This window comes from Archocentrus centrarchus, chromosome 13, assembly GCF_007364275.1.
Source record: "Archocentrus centrarchus isolate MPI-CPG fArcCen1 chromosome 13, fArcCen1, whole genome shotgun sequence".
Classification (NCBI taxonomy): Eukaryota; Metazoa; Chordata; class Actinopteri; order Cichliformes; family Cichlidae; genus Archocentrus; species Archocentrus centrarchus.
Genome location: NC_044358.1, coordinates 15100019 through 15125079, shown reverse-complemented (window position 1 = coordinate 15125079; position 25061 = coordinate 15100019). Strand labels below are relative to the sequence as shown.

Sequence of the window (25061 nt, the reverse complement as noted above, 5' to 3'; positions counted from 1 at the left end):
AAAATCCGTTTTCCATCGCTAATACAACTAATGGAATACAGATGTCCAATATAAACCAGAGATATCCATGCTAGAGTGATAACTTTAATAATAATATTAACTTTATTTCTATAGCACTTTTCAGAGCATAGAGATACAAAATGACTCACAGTCCAAAGAAAATCCATACATAAGGATACATGTCACAAACATACAAACACATAATCAACCATATGTTCAGACATTCATTCCAACATCCACACTTCCAAACACGCAAATAGCTTCAAACTAAAGGGAACAGATTAAGGGAACGCTAACCTATAAAAATGTGTTTTCAGGAATCACAGAATCAGCCGACCTGATAGGCTGAGCAAGGCTGTTCCAGCGTTTGGGTGCCATAGCCTCAAACGCACGGTCGCCTCTGGTTTTAAAATTAAGAGTGTGGAACAGGTAGGAGACTCTGGTTAGAGGATTGGAGAGGCTGGCTGCAGTGATAAGGTCTCAGTAACTCTGATATATAAAGCAGGGGCCTCTCCGTGTAGAGCTTTATATGTTAATATCAGGATTTTAAAGTGGATTCTGAATTTCACTGGAAGCCAGTGAAGGGAAGCAAGAATAGGGGATGATATGTGAACGCTGGCTAGTTTTTTTTTTAGCAGCCTTGCCGCTGAGTTCTGCACCAATTGGAGACGAGCTACGGAGGACTGAGAGATGCATGTAAAAAGTGAGGCAGGAGGAAATTAAAGTGTGCACTAAACGCTCCAGATGATTGATGAATGATGCCTTATGCAATATTTCCAAGGTGAAGGAAACAGGACTGGATGAGCTTTGAGATGTTGGTCAAAGATGACACCGAGGTTCTTGGTGGGAGGGCTGATGAAACCAGGCGCTTGGTTCAAGAGAGGATCTGATTATAGTTACAACAGAAATAACAAGGAGGAAAGAAATGTAGCGGGTTTTATATTTAATGAAAGGTTCAAAGTAACTACAGTGATGACGTCCGTATAGCTAACCAAGTGCATGACTCACTCATAATTGTGGGCCAAGTTGGGAAGCTGCACAGACACCAGACGGAAGTGTTCTTAATCATCTTCTTACTTTCCTTCTTCTGCTGTAAGAACCTACGACACCCCGTCAACCTGACAGGTGAAAGGTTTGTAATCCTGAGCACCAGCTGGGAGCAGGCACTTTATTCTACTTTGTTTCATGATCCACGTCAATTTACAGCATACTGGCTTTTATGAAAAAATGTTTTTTTGGCACAGCCAAACCTTACACAAGTTTAGCTTCTCAATGAATCCATGAACCCCTGCATATCTCTGAGTGTTCTTTGGTTTACTCCACAATCATTCACCCGATCTTCTTCAGACTGACTGAGGGAATTGCTGCAGACCCAAGTGCACTTTCGAGTATGGAGTCATTTAGGTGAGTGGTGCTCGTATTTCTGGTAAAATCTTTCTGTTGCCAGTACTGCTCCACTCCACTCTGTGTGTCGGGGGAGGGATTTCCACAAAGGCTGACACAGACAGAGGAGACCGGAGACGAGGAAGCACATCCACAAAAAGCAGCAAAAAGAGGAGAGCTCTCTGACTGAGCCTAAGTTAAATAAGAACCCAGAAATTATAACAAGTGAAAGACAATATTTAGTACTTTTATATGCTCTGTAAAGAATGGCTTCAATCACTCACTCGTGTTATTTGATTCACGATTGTAGAGAACCCTGATAGCTCCAATTAGCTGTGCAGCCATGTTATGAATGGACACAATCTCTGTATACACGTGGCAGCATTCTCAACTTGTCCGCTGATCCACTTCACACCTGGCAGGTGGACAGCTGTGGACCCACTGACCTGCATGCAGTACGTTGCCCACCAGCACATATAGCCTGCACGTCGAGCATTTAAGGAAAATTGGTAAATTGTAGCTCTGTCACCCACATTAGCAGCAAACAGTGCAAAGAAATTTGGTACAGAACTCTCACCACTCGTACCACTGGAGAAATTACACATTTGTCCCCTTTTAAAGCATTGTTTAGTCTTTTTGTTGCCACCATGATGGGTTTTTGGAAGTGATCATATCAGATATTTTAGACAAAAAAAGGGGGGTTTCCTAATAACTTCCAATATGTCTGCCTATAATTACTAGTGCTCTGTATCTGGTAACAGTGCGGGGGAACCAAGATCAAGCTATGTTACCCAGTCATGTCAGCCTAATTGACCAAAACTAGCTCCGATAATCTTCACTCTCAGCCTCAGAAGCATTATCAGGTGGATTTTAAATTTTCTAAACCATTACAGCCAATTGAAAAAGCCACACTTTCTTCTTATGATCACATCAAGTTGTTCTGGGGGACTTAGCCCCGCCGAAGTGCTCGTTGCTGCCTGCAGTTTTTGTTTTTACTCTGCTTTTATTGTGCAGCTGACACAAATTTGTTTCATATCCCAGTTATGTAAACGTTAAAGTGCGGGCCTGCTGAGGTGAAGTTTTAATAATAGAGTGAAGATTTGGAATATTTCAACTTTCTTTTGGATTTATAATTAAAAGCAAAACGAGACATTTTATTTGCCAGCCCACTCAGTTCAAATTATGCAGTGTTCTCATATCCATTGTTGACAATGACTCACTAATTGGTTCTTACATTAATTATTCTCTCTTCAAAAGTCTTTACCTAAAAAAAACTCTCAAAGGTAAAAGATAGACACAGATACAGTATATGTATCTGACACTGTGTTCATGTAATATGAGACTCATTAAGCACTGTTATTGCCATCTGTTTCACAGGTTCCAAGTGTAAATGCCATTTATTGGTTTAGAATTACATGCTTTCATACTGTTTGTGCTAATACTCAGAAGAGCTTTGAATTTAGCTCCTTAGGAAGGATCTGAATTCTCCTTAATACAATAAAAACAGAAGGTCATCAAGTTACATAATTACTGATTTTTCATTTTCTGCTATAATCTGCATGTATGAGGATGCTGGACAGGCCATAAAACATAAAACAGTTTATCCTAAAAAGTGGAAATAGGCCTTTAAAAAGTGCTCATCTTCACAGGAACATAAATTTCTTGGATGCACTGATAACTAAAGAATAATGTGATATTTGTGAGCAAGTATTTTTCTAACCCTAACAGCTGATTTACTCAGTTTCCCTGTATTTTATAAAGAGAATAAGAAACTTCTACTCACTGAGACTGCACACTGAGGTGTTCATAAAGATATACTGTCTTAAGTTTGTCGGACCACTAAATGCTGCAGAAGCTGCACTGAGAGGAACTCAGAGAATATACTGTGCCATTGATGTGCTCCTATCATCCCCACTTTGACTCTAAAACTGTAGATTTCAGATCAATACCGTGCTGTAGTTGTCTGGGCGTGCTCACAGGACCATCAATAATGGATGATCTTTTAACTCCGATGCTCAGACTGGCCCCACCTCTACAAAACCAAACAATGTTGCAGCCATCATCAAAACCCATCGAAAGGCAACTTTAAATATATGACAAGATTGTTGGTCTTTACTTTTTTGTGTTAATTATTAAGCTTGTGTCTAAAGAGAATGATTTTGCTACTCTTAGTCCTTCATCTGCAAAACTAAGTGTCCTCAATACTAAAATTAATGAACTAAAAACCAGAATCCTCTAAAATAATGGACTTTAAAAATCTGCTTTGATTAAATTATTTTTGGTTTGTTTTATATCAGCAATGACCCAAAAGTCCCAGGATTTTTTTGGTTAATGAGCCTCCTGATGAGCATGTTCAGAGTTCTGAGTTTAATCCATCCTGTACATATCGCTATATATTTTACTCACGCTGTACCTGAAGTGTGTTTTTGGTGATATTTCTTTTCCTGTGGTCAAAACCAGAAGACAGGTATGAAGAAAAGGCTCTTTTATACTGTAGCTCCACCAAACTGAACCTCTCTGAACTCATTTTCTCAACCATCAAAATTAATACTAACACTTCAGCTGATGATACGCTTAACAAGGAATAGCACTTTAATTAATATATTAGATTTAATTATGTCAATCAAGTGTTCTTTTAAATCACCCCCACGGTTGAGCACCTCTATCCAGGAGCTCAAAAGGATCTGCAAAATAGCCGAGAGGAGATGAAGAAAAACTCAATTAGAAGTACATCTTCGAGCTTATAAAGAAAGTGTTGCATCTTGTAACAAAGCGCTCAGAAAAGCCCCAAGAAATTATTTCTGAAACATAATTGGTCAAAATAAAAGCAACCCTATAATATTGTTCTCTGGAGATGAGGAACATCACACCTCTGAAAAAAATGTGAGGAATACACCATCCTTTATCAACAGAAAGATATCAGATATCAGAGACAATATTAACCCCCAAATTCTTTGTCTGCCTTGAGGTAAACACCCAAAACCGTCAGCAAATTTTCTCCTGTCTTTAACATAACGGTACAGCTGTAAAATGCATAAATGCATATAAATAAAGTGCCTTTTTTTATCTATATTTCTAGACTTTACCTCTGCATTCAAGCCGTCTATAGAAGTCAAAGCTCAACAGTACTACCCTGAGTAACTAAGATCCAAATCAAAGCTTCCTTTTATTGGAAATGTATTAAATAAAGCCAGTCCTAATCTGCTCCAGTCTGGCTGCTGGGCACATTATAACACTCAGATCAACCACAACAAGATAAGAGCTCTGAGACTCACACCTATGATGTCCTTATTTTATGTTTAGCCTTTGACACGGTTGATTACTTCACTCACCATCACGAGTACATGGTGCCTTTTCTGATCGTGTTCTTTCCTTAAATATCTCTAATTCTTTATCAGCTGTGGAGATCAGGAGTCTAATGACGTTTCTTGGGGTGTCGCAAAGTCAGGTGTATCAGTCTGATACTGCTGCAGTATTTATTACCATAGTAATGCAAAGGGCGCACAACAACATGTACTGAACTGTAGCACTGGGTGCTACAAGGTAACTTATTTAACTCAGATGAAACGCAAGGCGCTCATTTAGCGAGTAAACTTGCAGGATAAAAGCAGAAGTTAAGAGTCATGCTTATTTTGGAGTGACTGAGCATAAAGCCCCACATTAACGTGCCTTTCATCTCAGGAATATCACCAAAGTATTACCTCATTAGATATTCCACAGGCAAACGGGCAGAATATTAGGGAAGCAAAGTCTGTGGATACTTTCAAGAAACTTTCAGAGAAATAAAGGTGCCTTTTGCTTAATAATGATAGCTGAATAATATTTGAGCAGGTAATTGGTTTTCATAGTGATGCCTTAGAACTATACACATCAGCAGGTTCGGCCACATCTTGAGTAATCATAACGGGTATAGAACAAATGTACTTTTATTTGAACAATACTAAATCCTCCCTCAGCTCAGAAAAACTGGAATCAGAAATCACGTAGGTTCAGAAGAGCTCGAGGCTGAGAACAGGAAATGGTGGTTTCTATCATTCAGAAAGGTAATGTTCTATTACTCAGTCCAGTGGTTTCGTAATGGTGGAGAGAAATGTTAATTACGCAGCTGCTATGACTTTTATTTGCAAGCATGTTTTCTCACTGGAGCTCTCTCTCATTCTCTCTGCTCAACAGGTTTTATTTAGCTTATTGTGCTTCAGTAGTTATAATTTCTGCTTTTCATTTCTTTCTCTTTGATATGTTGATGATTGTATTTCGTTTCTTCTTTTGAATGTGTTTTTATGTTTCATATCTCTGTAAACCATTGCATGTAATTTTGCCCCCACAAATAAATTGCCTTGAGTTGACTTCACAGACTTTGGCTTAATACCAAATGAAAGAGTCGGGGCAGACTTTGTAAAATTTTATATTATCAAAAGTAAATATGAAGCGGTCGATCTGTATTGATTTCTTGCTCTTTAATCACAGAGTTATGGGCTGCTCATGGGAAATATTAAACATTTAAAAAGATTGGCTACTTTTCTTAAAAAGAGGGAGTTTGAATGAATTTTGTAGAAAAAAAACACAATTACATTCATGAAAGTGAGACAAAATAGGATACTTTCAGCGTTAGTATTCATGTTACATATCTGATCAAAGCTATACCTCAGAAACAACACGAGTATAAAGCAGCTCAAGACTTTCAAGGTTTCTCTGAAAAGGTGCAAAAATTTCTGGGACTTCAACCTTTGTCAAACCACCAGTTTCAGGTATTTTACCTAATAAACATTGCTCACTGCCACAGGAGGAAGGCTACGGAAATAATGGTATGATGTGTTTTGGCTTTAATGAAAAGAACATTTTAAAGCTATTGCCCACAACAGGCTTTGACAGCATTTATGTGTCATGAGCTACGTAGTTGGCACGGCGGTTGGGGCAGAAATGAGTTCAGAAGACTGACGACACTTTTGTGTTCTATTTCTGAGCAGCTTACAGAAATTACAATACTTTGGCTCATTACTCACTCACCTTAATTATACTGGAAAAGAAAGCAGAGGTGGGCGATTAATAAAAAGCATGTATTGTTTTTACTAGCAAAGCAGTCGAGCTCACGGTTCAATATCTGCAGCTGCGTTATGAATTACGGGGGCACATAAGAAAAGAAAGTAACGGCTATTTAGGGAAACAATAATGAAGGTCTATATAACAAACCTGATTCCACGGCTCTTTAAAACAAAAGTGTACTGCTGTTATATTTATAGGTGATGTGACTGACAGAGCTTTTTATAGCCGTGCATGATGAGGATTGATCTAACAGATTTCTTTACTTGTTTCCGATATTATTTACATTTCCTTAAATGTCAGATTTACACTTGAGATATTATAATGAACTATATTTGGTTTTAATATACATAAATATGTGCGAATGAGACAGAGGCAGTTATAACCAAGTGAGCTGCAAGGAGTAGAGAAAGTGAAGGGAGATGAGTTTAAAGACCTGGCGTCAACAACACAAAGCAATGGACAGTGGGTGGAGTGGGTGGAGTCAAGTTCCAGGAATGATCTGTGACAGAACGATGGCAGGAAGTTTGAAAGTGAAGGTTCGCAAGATGGCAGTGAGAGCTGCTACGGTGGATGTTTGGAGTCGATGGCACTGACAAAAAGAGCTGGAGGTGGAAGAGCTGAAGATGCTAAGATTTTCATTGAGAGTGACCATTAGAAATGAGTATATCAGAGGGACAGCTCAGGTTGACCAACAAAGTTGGAGACAAAGTCAGAGAGGCAATGTTGAGATGTTTGGACATGTGCAGAGGAAGCATAGTGGGTATAGTGGGCGAAGGATATTGAATATGGAGCTGTCTGGCAAGAGGAAAAGAAGAAGACCACAGAGGAGGTTCATGGATGCAGAGAAGGAAGACATGCAGAGGGTTGGCATGACAGAGAAGGATGGAGATGGAAGCAGATGATTCACTGTGGCAACCCCTGAAGGGAGCAGCAGAAAGAACAGGAAGAGGAAGGTTTTAATATGCTATACATTACCGGCATGACGAGTCTTTCTGGTGAGATTCTGTTATAACTGTACCTCAATGTGAAAATGAATGTACCACATTCTAATTTGGCCAATGGTTAAAATAGGCCTAGCACAACAATTATGCTATTTTCTTTCTTTTCTGTTTTTGTATTTATTTTCTATGAAATGCATTATTTACTAAGATCTGAATTGGCACAAATGACTTTGACCCTGTGGTCATTAAATGTGTATTGCAGAAAACTTTGCTGGACCATTTGCAAATAAACTGCCCCACCAAAAGCAGCAGTAGCAAAGATAAATGGAAAGAGAATCAGTAGGAAGGAAGATATATGAACAGCTTAATTTCTTTAACCTTAGGTAAGCAGCAGAGGCATAATCAGTATCACAGATTCCAGGCTATATATTCAATACTTTTAGTCAGAACAATGCAAGCAAAAATTCACAGCTTCAGGGACTTTACTGGGTTGAATGCCAGTGTTTACTTTGCCATTCTGCATTTATATGCATAGACTCACTGGACACTGTTTCACCTGTGCAAACTCAATGCATTTGGTATGCAGACACGGTCAAGAGAATCTGCTGAACTTCACTAAAGAATTAAAAGACGGGTCAAGAGACTTCAAGACCGCTGCATGGCTACTGGTATCTGACAGGCTGCTGTCAGCTAAGATTAGAAAAACTGAGGCTACAGTGGGCACATAAACAACACAACTATAAAACTATAGTATCATTAGCTGCATGGTGGCTAGTGGTAAGGCATCCTGGATTCAAACCGAGGAGAAACCCTTCCTATCCTGGTGTGAATATTTGAGGAATTCTGTCTTTTCCTGCCATAATAAACGCACGTTTATTTTATCTATCCAAGAGACGAGCGTAGGGAACTGTTGAAATGCTACTATGCTGTAACCCCAGTGAAAAGGGTTACATGATGAGGATGTGGGACCTATGGATTCTTCAAAACCTGACATCTCGACTAACGGTAAGTCCAACGCAGACCAGGAGTAGGGGCAGAGCATCTCCTTGGTGATGCAGCACTACTGTGACCATCACTGAAACCAACCAGCTGATCTATACCAAAGCAACAATGATCTTTGAGATGCTTGGCTATAAGATGAACATCCACAAGGAGCAGTACCCTCCGTGGTAAAGAACACTAGAGGCTAAGATCAAGGCAAAACAAAGGGAAGTTATCGAGCTATCGGAGCTGCAGAAAGGTGTGTGAAGACTCACACCCTTGGCTAACCACTTGAAGAGGTCAACCAGGGAGATAAACTGTGTCCAAATTCAGGGGCTGCCCCCTCCTTCAGAGGCCGCGAAGACTGCAAAAGGCCAGAGAGTGGCTGTGACACTGGACAGTGTAGCCTTCATATCTGAGTCACCCGCCCTTACCTCAGCGTTGTTCCTGTAGCCTAGCAACCGTGACAGAGTGAAGCACAGCTGTGGAAAAGAAGCTGTTAAAATGGAGCCTCTTTTTTTATGGTTTATTTAATGTCAGCTACCACACCAGGAAAGACCCCAGCTGCAGGCTGTGCAGAGATGCCCCTGAGGGTTAGGGGTTAGAAGAGCTAGAGAGGACGTGGAAGGTGAAGGTAACAGTGGTCCTGGAGGTAATTGGAACACTCAGGGCAGCAGATCCTAGGAACGACATCTGAGATCTCTGTCCAGAAGAGTTAAGTTGTAGGACCATCTAAGGTACTGCACAGGACCCTCAAGCTCCCAGGCCTCTTGTAGAGGACCCGAGCTTGGAGGACAAAGACCGCAGGGCGAGTGGGGATATATAAATATCTACGGTGAAAATATAAAATTCTAGTCCTTGGTTTTTACACAAGCGTACGTTATTGCAGCCGTGTCAGTAAGTGCATGGCATGGTATAGTCCAAGTCAAACAGAATGGAATAATTTACACTGTGCATAATAGTGCAGTTTAGGGCTCAGAGTTGAGCAGACGGACGGCTTGTGGATAAAAACTCTTCTTCAACCTTTCAGTCTTAGTTCTCAGGCAGTGGTAACGCCGGCCTGATGGGAGCAGGGAGAAGAGAGAGTGTCCGGAGTGGTTGGGCTGTTTAAGGATCTTCATAGCCTTTAACCTGCACTGCTTGGTGTAAATGTGCTGCAGGTCGGAGAGGGTGGTTCTGATGGTCCGTTCAGTTGAACGAACCACCCTTTAAAGGGCCATGAAGTCCTCTTTAATGCAGTTTCCCATCCAGGTGGTGATGCTCACACACATGATGCTCTCGATGGTGCAGGTGTAAAAGTTCCTGAGCACCTTGAGTGGCAGCTTGAAGTCTCTCAGCTGCCTGAGGAGGTAGAGACGCTGTCTGGCCTTCTTCACAGTGATGTTAATGTGATGAGTCCAGGACAGGTCCTGTGAGATGGTCACTCCCAAGAATGTGAAAGTGTCCACTCTTTCCTCCTCAGCACCATTGATAAGAAGTGGATGGCAGTCCCTCTGCTGCTTCCTGCTGAAGTCCACAATCACTTCCTTTGTTTTGCTGACGTTGAGCAGAAGGTGGTTCTCTCGACACCAGTCCTCAGTTTGTCCATCTCTTTATGAGAACAATGCTGTTATCATCCAGTGGCCACTTTCAGCAGCATAATGTGCTGTGTCACATAAATCATAGACAAACTGAGTTTGCTACCCCTCCACAGTCACTAGATTCATGAAGGTGCTGCCTATAAATCTGCACCAACTTTGTGAAGCCATCATTTATCAATCAGTATCCAAAACTCTAAGAAATGCTGTCAGCCCATTGTTGAATGTATGCTATGAATAATTAAGGCAGTTATAGCCTGGATCAAATGCATAACGGACTGGTAGTAAATACGAAAAAATGTAAAATCTTCACAACTCCAGTTTTTTTCTGGGCCATATTAAGAAAATATAATAAGAAACATCACATGTAATACTATTTCCAAATTATGGAATAAAGGACACCTTAGGTACATTGGAACTACAGTCCCTGTGGTTCCCTTAATATTTCATCTTATTCCAATACATCTCTTCTGTCAGAAGCAGGAATTTGGTGCATTCTGCTTTCAATATGTGTGACGAAACAGAGCTTTGTTTTTCAAGGAAGTAACGAGAGGGGCAAGCATAACTTTAATAAGGCTCCAATCAGGAATGTTTTACAAACAACATGAAGCAAAACAGTGAAATAAGACAAAGAAACCACTGTTGCCTGAGTAACAAAGGTGGAAAAGGGAAGCAACGCAATTCTGAAATTTTACTTCATTAATACATTCAACACCTTACAATAATACTGCCTGATTTTATATCTTAGCTCACTCTGCATGCAATTTTCCTATAACAGTATCTGGCTTGCAGTAATGATTCTTCTCAGAGTGGGGATGCAGTAAAGGCTAACTGAAGGAACAACAGGATTGCGTACCATCCTCTTGTACAGGTTTTAATCAAAGAGCAGAGCTCCGACCACCCAGGCAAGACATTACTGGATGGAAAAGCTTTGCCAGTTAGTGCCCAGCGTGAGAGATATAAGAGAAGACTATGGCTGTCAGTCATCGCACAACAAAACCCCTTGGGTACAACCTTTATCTCATCTCCAGGGCAACCACATACTACCAATTTCCATTTGCCAACAGCGCCTGACAAAACACAGACAACACTGCAGGAAAGTCTTCCTGCAAACACAGCGCATTCTTACTTCATTATTAGGACTTGAATATTAGGTTTGTTCATAAATTCTGCAAGAGCAGTCCAGATAATTTTAGTTTTGGGGTGGTGCCTACACACCAGCTAATATGCACTATAGCTTCTATGTCTGGCTGAACCACATAAGTTTTTGCATGTATGATATCAGAACAACCCTCCTGGGTTTTAGTATCCAAACTATGAAAAATAAACAACTTCCCTAGTTGGAAATCAAATATTATTACTTAATTTTAGTTGAATTTCATTTAGCAAGCTCTAGTTGCTTCAGCTTAATGTAAGAAAATTCCTCCCAGGATGTCAAGCTTTTAGACCCGAATTGCAAAGACATCGGTCATGACTACTAAACTTGTGAAGCTCTTACTAAGTTCAAAAGAAGTTCAAAAGTCGGGGCGCACGGGTGGCTCAGTGGTGGCACAGGCAACCACGTGCATATGCTGCGTTGTGGTGCAGGTGGCGCAGGTTCGAGTCCCAGCCTGTCGCCAGCCTGCCCACGTGTCTTTCCCCCATTTCCTGTCTCCCTCTGCTGCCACTGTGGCCAAAAATGCAAAAAAAAAAAAGAAGGTCTAAAGTTGTCATATTCCTTATAGACAAAAATATATCTGCAAGTTCATGAAACATGTATAAAAAAAGTATCCCATTGACCTGCTGTTCAGGCATCTTACAGCATCTGTGCGCTGAACTCCCAGCTAACTGCACAATGTGACTGACATACTCATTATAACACTGAGTACAAAGCAGCATCCTTGTTGTGCTTTTGCTCCTCTGAATAATTCTTTGGAGTTTTAATGAAACACCTTGACACAAATTAGTGCAGAAAAGTTTTTAAAAGCCTTAAGTCGCAGGAATAAATGTGTTACATTAAAAAGCTCCACGATGCACTCGTCTTCAGTTTGTGCTAAATAGCTACAAGCTTACATTTTCCCCAAATGACTCACAGTGAGTTTAAGATGTACTGTGTCACATTTACAAGCCACATTCCCTGACTTTGCTATACGTCTTTGCCTTCCTTGAGGCAAACAAACAAAAAAAGTGCATCCTGCAATAATGTCCTTTTTTTTGGTAGACAGCTCACGCTCTGCCTATATATCAACACTGCAATGAGAAACACCATAGCTACTTTATCTTGTCAGTGAGACACTGCTGATTTCAGATGAGAAGGTCTTCAAAGGGGAAAGCTTTTGTGCACCCAGCTTAATGAGAGACGGGGAGATCTCTTTGATGCAACAGTAGGGTGCATTGTGCCACTTTGATTCCATTTGGAGGGATTGTAATGGAAGAGCGGCCCTTCAGGTAAGGCCTCTTCCACCTGCTTACTATTACGTTTGCCTGTCAATCACCCAGCAGGGGAGGGAGTGCATCAGAGCCAGCACACAGTCCTTTGCACCCACGGAGCATACCAAAGGTTTCCCACTGCCAGCTGTTGTTCGAAATAAAGCCTCATATAATATATCCACACTTTGGGCTGCAGTATCAAGTAATAACTTTAACTGGCAGCTTTACTAAAGTTTGGCGTTAGGCACTTAAAGTGTTTACTATTAGTTTTTGTTCAGGATTTTTTGATCAGGTCATAATCACTAGATCATGCAGTCTAGTGTACTTAGCATACACTCTCCCCACTACATTTGTAACCACAATTTAATATTTTTATTTTATTAAAAAAAAAAACTGATGGAGAGCTGAAGATCACAACCAACACCTGCGTCTGCAGTGAACAATTTCCATCAGACTGTTTTTGGCTTTTAAGTGTTCATCAGACACAAATGGGATTCAAGGATAATATGTTGTTATTGGTGGATGATGACGAACGTACTGACATCATTAATGGCACTGTCAGCAGTACATATCCAGCAATGAGTGTAACTTGCATTTGCAACTAATATTATAACTGTAGTAGGTAACACGATCATGATAACTCTAGTAATGTTTTTTAGCAGATACAACATGGTTTTAGATGGGAGGTCTTAATATAGTTGTATAAGGCTCAAATGTAAGAGATTCATTTTAAAATCCTGGGTTTAGAACAGCGTATGCCCTGCACCAGTCAAAAGTTTGGACACACCTTCTCATTCAATGTTTTTATTTTTTTCCTACATTGTAAATTATTACTGAAGTCATCCAGACTGAAGGAACACATAAGGAATCATGGAGTAAACTTTGAAGTGTTAAATAAACCAAAATATGTTTTATATTTTAGATTCTTCAAAGTCGGCACCTCCTGCTTTGATCACAGCTTTTCACACTCTGGGCGTTCTCTCAGTCAGCTTCATGAGGTCATCACCTGAAATGGTTTTCCAACAGTCTTGAAGGAGTTCCCAGAGGTGCTGAGCACTTGTTGGCTGCTTTGCCTTCACTCTGCGGTCCAACGCATCCCAAACCAGCTCAGCTGGGTTCAGATCAGGTGATTGTGGAGGCCAGGTCACCTGATGCAGCGCTCCATCTCCCTCTTTCTTGGTCAAATAGCCCTTACAGAGCCTGGAGGAGTGTTTGGGGTCATTGTCCTGTTGGAAACCAAATGATGGTCCCACTAAGGTCAAACCAGATGGGACGGCCTGTCGCTGCAGAATGTTGTGGTAGCCATGATGGTTAAGTGTGTCTTGGATTTTGAATAAATCATCAACAGTGTTACCAGAAAAGCACCCCCATACCATCACACTTCCTCCTCCATGCTTCACGGTGGGAACTACACATGTAGGAACCATCTGCTCACCTGTTCTGAGTCTTACAAAGACATGGAGTCTGGAACCAGAAACCTCAAATTTGGACCCATCAGACTAAAGGACTGGTCTGATGTCCATTCCTTGTGTTCCTTGGCCCAAGCCATTCTCTTCCTCTGGTTGTTCTTCCTTAGAAGTGGCCTCTTTGCAGCAATTCAAACATAAAATCCAGATTCAGGGTTAGGGTTAGGTCTTTTCTGAGCATTTGATGTTTAGATGTGTGTGCTACCTGAACTCTATGAAGCATTTAGGTGGGCTCTTATCTGGGGTGCTGTTAACTTTCTGAGGCTGGTAACTCTGATGAACGTATCCTGAACAACAGAGGGAACTCTTGGTCTTTCTTTCCTGGGGCAGTCCTGATGAGAGCCAGTTTCATAATAACGTTTGATGGACTTTGTGACTCCACGTGAGGACACTTTCAAAGTTCTTGAAATTTTTCAGACTGACTGACCTTCATTCCTTAAAGTAATGACAGACTGTTGTTTGTCTTTACTTAGTTGAGTAGTTCTTGCTATAATATGGATTAGAACATTACTCAACTAGGGCTATTCACTGTATACCAACTCTATTTCTTCACAGCACAACTGATGGTCTCAAACACATTAAGAGGGCAAAAAATTCAAGAAATTAACTCTTGACAGGCACAGCTGTTACCTGAAAGCCATCCAGGTGACTACCTCATAAAGCCGACTGAGGAAATGCTAAGATGTGCAATGCTGTCATCGAAGCACGCGGTGCCTACTTTGAAGAATCTAAGATATAAAACATATTCTGTTTTTTTTTAACACTTTTTTGTTTACTAAATAATTCCATATGCATTTCTTCATAGTTTGGATGAAGTTAGTGTTAATCTACCTTAAAATTCCCAGCTGGTACTCCCTTGTGTTGCATTTAAACAGTTGTTTTGTATTTCCACAGAAAAAAAATAAATCCAGCAATTTAAGTACTTTGGAAAAGAATTACACTCCATTACTGCCAAGCTAACTACCTTTATGGCTTCAATATTTTCATGTAATAAATTTAGTTAGTAATTTACGATGACATATACAAAAATCTACTTTATGCATGTTAAGTATTGGATAATTCTTTCAAAAACCTTAATATGTTAGGGTCACTGATTATCACAAAATGACAAACACCCTATCTTTCCCCACATATTCATGCAGAATACACATTTGCATCATTTTCATCTATCCAAATTGCTGAAAACATCTGAGAAGATGGAAGATACTGACACTGAGTCTTTGATGTGAGGCTGATGCAATGCTACAGCCTATTCTTAAGCTCCAAAGAAAAAGATCAGAGTTATTACCCCTGCAATTCTGCTGGAATGAAAAAAAGAAAGCCAGACAGGCCAGACTCGACCATTTATCATCAGGTCTACTGCTTTTACACTGAGTTGAGAGATTTCCTTTCAAAAAAAATACATAGACAACACATCTGGTACAAATTCTAACAGAGATGGACTTATTTCCCAAAGAAAAAAAGTATCAATAGTAGTAATAGTTCTCAAAAACCTTTTCCAAAATAAGATTTAACAAAGCTTTTTTTTTTTTAAAAAGAGCCTCTAACGCCTACCAAAGCAAGAATAGCTAAGAACAGATTTCAAAGTAAAACATTTTCAAAAAATAATTTTGCATCAATTTTCCAAAACCTTTCTGTCAAACAGCTGGATGCAGTTATAAAGAAAAAAACCTCGGTTCAGTCCTACTACAGTGCGGAAATAATTATTTGATCCCCTGCTGAACTTGTAAATTTACTCACTTCCAAAGAAATTTTTATGGTAGTTTCATTTTACTGGAGAAAGACAGAATATCAACCAAAAAAAAAAAATTACATAAAAGTTGTAAAGTGACTTGCATGTCACTGAGTGAAAGAAGTATTGAAACCCAAACCAGAAAGAATTCTAGTTCCCACAGATTGCCTGTGTCCATGTGGCACACAGATTACAATCAATCATTCAATTACAGATACTCTTGATCACAGTTCATCACATCTGTCCACAGAATCAATTTCCTCCATTCTAACCTCTCCACCACCATGGGCCAGGCCAAAGAGCTGTCAGAGGACATCAGGGACAAGACTGTAGACCTGCATGAGGCTGGAATCGGCTACAAGACCGCCAGCAAGAAGCTTGGTGAGAAGATGGCAATTGTTGGTGCGCTTATTCAGAAATGGAAGAAATATAAAATGACCATAAATCGCCCTCGGACTGGAGCTCCATGCAAGATCTTGCCTCATGGGGTGAGGATGAGTGTGAGAAAGGTGAGGGATCAGCCCAAAACTACACGGGAGGAGCTTTTGAATGATCTGAAGGCAGCTGAAACCACAGTCACCAAGAACACCTTTGGCAACTCACTGTGCTGTAATGGATTGAAATCTTGCAGTGCCTGCAAAGTCCCCCTGCAGAAGGCACATGTACAGGCCTGTCTGAAGTTTGCCACTGAACATCTGAATGATTTAGAGAAGGTTTGGGAGAAAGTGCTGTGGTCAGATGAAACCAAAATCGAGCATCAACTCGACCCGCCGTGTTTGGAGGAAGAGAAACGCTGAGTATGACCCAAAGAGCACCATCCCCAAAGTCAAGCATGGAGGTGGAAACATTATGCTTTGGGGCAGTTTTTCTGCTAACAGGATGACTTCACTGCATTAAGGAGAAAGTGGAAGATGTACTATGAAACCTTGGATCAGAACCTCTTTCCTTCAGCCAGAACACTGAAGATGGGTCATGGATGGATCTTTCAGCATGACAATGACTCAAAACATACCAGCAAGGCAACAAAGGAGTGGTTAAAGAAGAAGCGCATTAAGGTCATGGAGTCTCCAGACCTCAGTCCTATCTGTGGAGGGAACAAAAGCTTTGAGCTTCCAAACCGCAGCCAAGAAACCAGAAGGATTTAGAAGGTTCCTGAAGACTGCTTAAAGAAATGACAGGGAAATGTCTTTAAGAGAGTTCAGGGTGTGTATTTCCATTCATGTTTGTGTGTTTGAATAAATCACTGCATTCTTTCCCATTTTCCCAGCAAAGTATCAAATGTCTGAGGATTTGGAAACATTTCACACGGTATTATATATACTGTGTTTTATATACATTACCACATGCTATACATAAATACTAGAATAAGCATATCCAATTAAAGATAATGACTGAGTCATTTTTTTAATATTATGGAGGTGAAATACATATGCACCACCATATCCAGCCTTCAGCGTAAGGCAGCTAACTGTAAGCTTGGGAATGGTGTACTTTCTGTGACAATCACTTTGACTGACAGAGTAACAACAGAGTGCTCCAGAACAGACCGCAATCTGAAGTCTAACACATTTTCCTGCACAGTCTGAGGGGAAGCAGCTTTTAGGAATACAACGTCTAATCCTTTTATCAAAATCTGTTCACAAAATATCCACGTCTCTCGCAGCTACGCTTACCGCTTCTCTCGGCTTTATTGCTAAACAAGTCACATAATTTACCTCTATATTTCATTTCCATTACACGAGTTAAAATTCATCAAAGCAGTCAAAGTAGCAGCAATATATTATAAATGGTATAATCCGGCAACACACACAGACTGCCTTAGTCACAGTCCAACCGATATAGACACTGAGAAAGCAGATACACACACCCACACAGTGAAGCAGAATGATGTCAGGCCAAATGCTATCTGAGGGAGGATGGGGGATGGTTATACAAGCATGTTTACAGGACATTTCCTGTGGCTGAGCCTTGGGAGCATCATCTGTCCTCACACAAACAAACACTTAGAGTTCCCAAAGCTCAAAGTTATTGTGAAATCACTTTTGACAAAAAGCCTGCAAGTCATCTTATTATTTAATAAAATAGCAGACGCTAATTACACCTGTATTAAGTTACATAAAAACCTCAAATTATTCAGGCACAGTTGGGGGAATTGCTGTTTACATACATCTCAAATGCATTTTTTTTTTATATTTAATAACAGCCCTCCTGCGTGTCAGCCATTCATTACCGTATATCCCGAGGAGGAAGCGTCACTCCATCGCTGATGAACAGGTATGGACACATTGTCAGGTAGCATAATAAAAGCCTGTCTTCCACTTTGTACTGTGTGCACTCATTAAAAAGCATTAGACGCCACAAAAGTAAATAATTAGATTTCAAAATCTTTGTTGTTTCCAATTAAAACTTTGCAGAAAGATAATCTTAAATTACACGGTACACCTGCAACTTTGAATTCAGTTTGATAGAAACCTGAAGCTCCAGGCCTGAACAGCAGCTATCTTTAGGATGGGAGGGGATGCACAATTAAACAAAATACATTCTGATGACACTATGTACAAGGAACAAACAGTTTGTGCATTGCTTTACAAATATGTACAAATTATGTATGAAGGACACAAGCTGCCACCCAAAGAATGCATGCCCGGGTCTAAGCTGGTCTCTCGGGATTCCTTCACTGCAGTGGGACCAGCTATGGCTCTTCAGCATACTGTGTTTATCATGTTCTTCATACATATTTATCAAAGTCACTGCACTGTCAAGCAAACTATGTATGTTTTGGAGAAAAGTTAATACTGCACTGTAACTATCAATGGTTCACTGATGCCACCTAAAACACTTTCTCCCATTACTGCAGTTTTACTGCAGTTTTACTCTGTCTATGGAAAACAGCTCAAGTATCTGCTTTCAACTTTCTTAAAGGATGTTGCAGAGCTTGTGATATGAACAATTCACTGTATAGCACACAAATCTCAGAAGGTACCAGATAGATTTCATGTAGGAGACACTAGCCTCCAATCACACTGTGCCTTTCTGCTCTCAAACTCTGAAGACAAACTTGCCAACCACATCTTAAATGTACCATTGTTTGCCTTGTATATGTGGTTGCTCCCACCCTTCTCACAAAGTGATAATTAGGGCCTTTAATGTGGTCAGTTACTGCAGTTAAGTGGGGTAAACAATAAAATTTAGAAGTTGCAATTTATACCAGGCATGAACCATGAGCACAGCAGCTCACAGCATCTTACATCCATCTGACCAAATTACTACTCATAAAAAACACTGTTTAAAAATGAGTGTGCTTTAGGAATCTTTAATCCACAGTCTTCATCATCCTACTGTCATGATGGTAACGTATGCATATATGTCTGCGTGTACGCTGTCTTCTTCTTAACAGGTGGTCCAACGTCAGCGAAACTTTGCACAAACAGCGTCAGACATGCAGCAATTATTAACATCAATGTTTAAAAAAATTATTACAAATCCCAATTCTTTAGACTTTCACATACATGATGCTCATTTCATCATCCCACTGCAAATGTGATGTTACGTTCTCCGTTTGCATTTGCTCACATCTCGAGTTCAATCTGTGTCGCCCGCATGTAACTTCACGTCATCAAAACTTGGATCTGCGCCGGAATTTCTTCCGACTCCCCACTAAATACTGAATGAAGAATTAGAAATAAAGTCTTTAAATATCACAGACATATATATGAACAGATCATAATTCATTCCAGCAAAGCTGAAGATGTTTGTGACGACCACCAGGGCCACGTGAACCCTGCGGCAAATACTGTTCATGTAAAACTTTAAAGGTTTTGTTTTGTGAGTGTTGTTAATCATTCTTTTATTTTATACAAATACTTTGAGAATATATATATATAAATTATTGACTAAAAAAATACATGTACGATGTCCCTTAAATGCTGCAAGCCTGGCAAAGAAAGAAGCTCACAGGGTAAGTTCGTTAGCTTTTAAACTGTTCCTGTTAGTCATGAATGCAGCATGGCACTGATGTGAAAGCAACATGTGTCAGCAGCAACTGTTTCTTCTTTTCAGTGATGATCTGTAATGTCACCACTTGTGTAATACTGCAGAGGAAGGATCTGCATGATTCAACCTTAATGTCAAGAATCGTCAGCAGTGAGTGAGAACAGTCTCTAAAACAGAAGGCACATTAGGTCCGGAGGAAGACTAGGAGCAAGTTTGTTGTTTTCTTGGACATTAACGGGGTTTTACATTAAGAGCGAGTTTTATAGCAGTGTCTTCAGGCTTCTGAAGGAAGGCACTTGGGATAAACATTCAGAACTGTAGTGTGATGGCAACCATTCCCAAGTGTTTTGGCCACTCCACTGCAGTCGCTGCTCCCCATCCTCCAGATTTTTTGTGACTTCCCCAAAATGACATTCGAGCTGAAGTGTTGCCATTTTGTCAGCTCTGGGAGCTGTGCATCCCTCCAGCTGCTTTAAAGGGGATCGTGGCTAAATTCAAACTGGGTATGGTCTTTGAGGTGTTAACTGGCAGCCGAGAAACGTTTAGCATATCGTGCACATACATTATAATGGAGAACTATAACTATGTTTACATACGGAAGAGGAAAACCTCGTTCAGACTGTGGACTTATGTATATGATTCTGCGTAAACATGTTAGTCTGTACACGTACAGGACGCCACAAAAAAAAAGTCAATACATTTTCCTAAAGTCAACTCTACTATAAGGTTTACATTTCCAAACAGTTGGCTGGTATGTTGCTTCAAGCATCTTTGAGAACTAGCCAAAGTTCTTCTGTTTCTTTATGTAATCCCAGACCACCTCCATGCTGACACCAGGGCTCTGAGGGGGCCATACCATCTGCTAGGCTTGTTCACTGGAAATAGTTCTTCACAAATCGGATGTTCGGGGTTGTTTTTAGGCTGCAGAATGAATTTAGGACTGATGACATCAAACTGAAGATAATGTGAGGGGGTAAGCATTTAGCCCCTTCGGTCATGATACAGAAATTTTGGTGGAAAAAAAAATTAATCTTCTGCCTGCATAATGTTTTAAGGTCACAAAATGAATATTACAGTACAGCATATAAAGCACAATACAGAAAGTGTTGTGTACACTGTGTAACAGAGTGAATCTAAAATAAGAAAACAGCAGAGCCTCCATTTTATCCTCACAGACAAACATCAGCCCAACTAGCACAGCTAATCCTGCTAATAGCCAAAAAAAAAAGCACCATTTCTAATTACTCATAATAAACACATGCCTACCTTCTTATGCACATCCCAGTGTTGTAGTTACACACTAGAAACCAATGAGTGCAGTTTCAGTACGTGTACAACCATTTTACAGGTAATGTATTAACAACCTGGCTGAAGGCCTCATTCACTCAGACAGCATTTGAAGAACAATGTATTATGGTATACTTTTCAACTGTGAAACATGAGATGATAGCTATTAGGGAAAAAAAGATCCATTAAATATCTTCCGGGAATGTCACCAATGATGACAGGTCATAAAGGGTCATAAACCTCTGTGGCGTCCCAAGTTAAAGACCATCAATAATTTACTTCCTGCACTCACGCTGACTGCAACTGAGGCACTCCAGTTAAAGGACTGAGGCTACAGAGGAAAGACGAACACAATGGAAAATTCCTTCCAAGTAGCTCAAACTCTGGTAATGCTGTGGTCATGTTTAGGGATTATTTACTGTCTGTTGTCTATAGAGAAAATTGTTGATGACGCACTAACATGATTCACTGGTTAATTATACTTTCTCATTGCAAACTTTAATTTTAAAATTAAAGCAACAGATCAGATGGATGGAGGAACGTGTGGGATCCAGCAGAACCTTAGCTATGCAGTTTTTCTGCATCAATAAGCCCATCAAAGGCAATCAGAGTCTCAAAGCACTCGCCACTGTCTCGCATGCACAGTCTATCCTGAAGTGTTAAGGTCTTATTTGGTATTAAACAATTTGCGCGGGCCTTTGACACATCCTCACTGGTATGAATAAAACATTGAGCAGCGTATTACTGTCCACCTATGACACCCTGCCCACTGGCAGCACAGTTTTCCTGCAGAAAAAGGTATGAAACAGGTTTGGCCTTCAGCTGCCCTGAGAAACAGTACAATCAGCAATCCAGCGCTAAGGCAGGGCGACCCAAACACTAAGTGCTCTTCTCTTTTGGTGATCAGATTTACTCGTAGTATAGAAACATGGAACTGAAACAGGAACAAGCTACTGTACATTTGACTTTTATGTCACTTGGTTAAACAATGCATGCCTCTGTGTTCATTTATTAATATAAATTTCTATTATACTCATTCTGCCAGACCATCTATTAAAAAAACAAACCAAATATATGGTTATTGTAAGCATCACCGTCCCATTTTTTGTTTTTTTTTAATTAGTCCAGAAGAGTTGATGTGTCATTTGTGAGATCAAGTTCATTTGTTTTGGACTATTATAACTTAGGCCATGGCTGTGCTTTATTAAAATTCAGCTGATATGGTATACACACAGTGAGTGGCTGTGAGCACAGCAGCAGCTGCTATTCAAACCTTCTGTTTGTGAGAGCCAGCCAATCGCAAGAAAGCTGGTTTTAAGGAAGGATGAAACATCCTGTTTCAGACAAAGGATGAACTCGGGGTCTGCACCGAGGCCAAGTGCAAGATTACTTTGAACTGAGTATCACACTCGGACTCTGGTGGAGTCTGAGAAGAAATGCGTGAAGCTGGAAAATTGCATAATGGGTCCCCTTTAAGGTGTAAATTGTTGGATATTGCAGCTTTACCCCTTGCCAGTGCATGTACCCGTAGGTGCCGTTTCAGCTCCACTGCCTGAAGCACAAGAGCAGCAGAAAGCAAAACATACAGGGATGGTGATTAAAAGAGTACGAGCATGAAAAGAATGATGCATTCTCACAGCAAAGGCTGACAAAACCACGCTGAGTTTAACTGTGGAAAAAATACAGTGCTGAGCGATGGGTTCGTGTGCACACTATGACACAATGCTGTGCCCTTCCCATTCTATTTCAATCCAGCTGTTTTCCATTTTTATTAGACCTATATTTCTAATCTTTCTCCATTTCACAGACACACTTCTGACGTTAACAGACCAAACTCCTATCCCCACAGGGGCAGAGCAGGAAGTCAACTTTAATCAGCGTGCTGGAATCTGAGACCCAACTTGGAATTTGAGAGGACAATGACCTCTCAAATTGAATGCTGGCATCCTCGCTAACATCCTCATGCAGGCATTAAAGCCCAAGATATGTATTTTCTTTAATTCTTCAGAGGGAAATGCATTTGCTATCAATTAATTAACTAGCAGCAGTGTTATCCATGTGTCAGAAAGTGGCTTTATGACTGAATATTAAACCCTCTCATTTGACAGTACAGTTCTGACTCTGGTCTTTACACTAGGATTTATTAAACAAGCCTCTGCATGCATGCAGCGCAGCCGGGGAGGCACACAAAAAGCAAACAATCGCCTTGCACTGCAACAACCTTAATAATGAATTATGTGCGGGGGTTTTTGTATGGATTTAAGCTTTTCACTAGTAACATAAATGTTTCCCAGTGGGAGACAACAATTATTCAGCTCCCGGTGGCTTCAGTTCAAAGAGGGACGGAACCATTCAAAGGCTCGCACAGAGGTCTTAAAAAAGATATAATGAATATATCCGCTAATTGAAAGTCGCCTGTAGGTTTCAGGTAGTTTTATTTCTGGACTGAAAGATTGAAAAAGGCCATGCTGGGCTACTTACTCTTGAGCGCCGTGATTAGCATATTCCCATCCTTAATGAGGTCTTTGATGAATTTATTTGTCCGCTCCAGCTCTATTTCATGGCATTTCAGACGCTCTCTGAAGTCCGGACTGTCCAGGAAAGAGTCGCTGAACTCCAAAGTGGGGAGTCCCATTGTCCCTCAACGGCAACGCTGGCTTTTAAACTCTCTGACTCGGCATATGAGCGCTTTTACTTTTCATCACGTAGTTCCGATGTAATACCAACTTCTAAGTTCCCCCTAAAAACTTTTCCTGCTCCGCTCAGTTCTTCACTTCCGCTTTGATTTTCTTCGCTTTTTTTCGTCGGTTACCTTAAAAACAGTGGTCGCATGACTCCTGCTGGTAACTTCTGGACAGATTACAGCAAATGTGGTCGGCCCATCACTTCATCTATAACTTACCGTGGTGGGAAGAATAAAAGGCGCATAAACCCCCGAAGTTACGGTAAACTTTATATGCATTTTAAACAGACGCGGGAAAAATTACATTAAATTAAATAAATTAAATTATTATTATTATTATAGTTCATAAACAAACTGTGCTGGCTCCAGAGCTTTTGGAGCCAGCAGCTCCAAAAGCAGAAAAATAAAACTCTTCATAGATATCAACCACAAATTACTGAAAAATGAATCTATCTGCACCAAATATGTTTTTGGTCAAATAATTTCTCGTGCTGTGAACTGTGGCATCTCACCGGCATTACTGGGAGCTTGAGAAGAGGGATCTGAACTAATACCTTGGTAAATGGAGGTAATTAAACTAGAGCCTAATTGGAGTCCGGAATTTGTCACATTCTCCTCATGCTAAAGGTTAGTGATAATGATTTCACACTCCAAATGAGTATCTCACCAGGCATGAGACAGAGGCTTTGTCACCAGTCACACTAAATCCTTTGGATGACTGTTTTTACCTTTGATGCTTTACACTGCCAGAGGGAGAGAAAGAGGCTTTATCTTTGAGCAAAGATAAAATAATAACTACACGAAGAGGCAGATATTGCTGCAACTGCTTTAATCAGAATCCACAAATGAAAAAAGTAATAACGACTTAATGCTTCAAAATTAAGAGCAGACTGGAGCTCTCTAAGTAGAGACGGGCTTTTGCTAAGTTTCACCCTGTGGCCTTGTACATTTCTGCCTTTGCAACTAATCAGCAGCCTTTCCTAACAACACACCTGATATGTCTCTAGGTAGCAGTGAGGTAAATCATCAGAGACAGATAACCTTCCCAGGCTAAGTCACGTGACTGCGGCTGAGTTGTTACTGTGAATTAACATCATATTCCAGCGATGGCCTGTAGGTCTGTAGTCAAACTGCATTTTCAGATACTGAAAGGTTAAAATAAATAATCTCTGTGACCAATTTCAAAATGATACATAGGAGACTTTCTGAGTTGTTGGACAGGTAGTTTTTAAAACCACACAGCTAAATTCTGAGCAAACAATCCATAGGTGAGCATCATAAGTTCAAGCACCTGAAAAAAACCCCATCCCTATTACCCCCCCGTGGGTTATTCTCTCACCTGTGATGTTAGTTGCTATCTGCAGGTTCACCAGTTAACTTTCTTCAGGCTCTGCAGCGCACAGAGGAAAATGCCTCATCTGCAGCAGGAGTGAGTTACAGTCAAACAGCTGTAAGGACAATGAATTGGAGCTAAGATTGGCCTCTGGCTGCACCCGAGGAATCAGAACCAGCCGGAGCGTCTGTGTCCTTACACCTGTGCATTTACAGTGATGAAACCTCAGGTCT

The 25061-nt window shown here is 40.4% G+C and overlaps 1 protein-coding gene across 4 annotated transcripts in view; it reads right to left on the bottom strand.

Annotated features, from left to right (window-relative positions):
* Positions 1-23582, bottom strand: part of arhgap42b (Rho GTPase activating protein 42b) — a 78400-nt gene extending 54818 nt beyond the window's left edge. For 2 of the 4 annotated variants that reach the window (XM_030745065.1, XM_030745066.1), the window contains exon 1: positions 23294-23582. In XM_030745065.1, coding sequence (XP_030600925.1) covers positions 23294-23447 — 154 coding nt within the window. In that variant the 5' untranslated portion in view covers positions 23448-23582. The remainder of the gene's footprint in view (positions 1-23293) is intronic. The other 2 variants (XM_030745064.1, XM_030745067.1) reach the window with 1 other exon arrangement.
* Positions 23583-25061: the final 1479 nt, after the last annotated feature.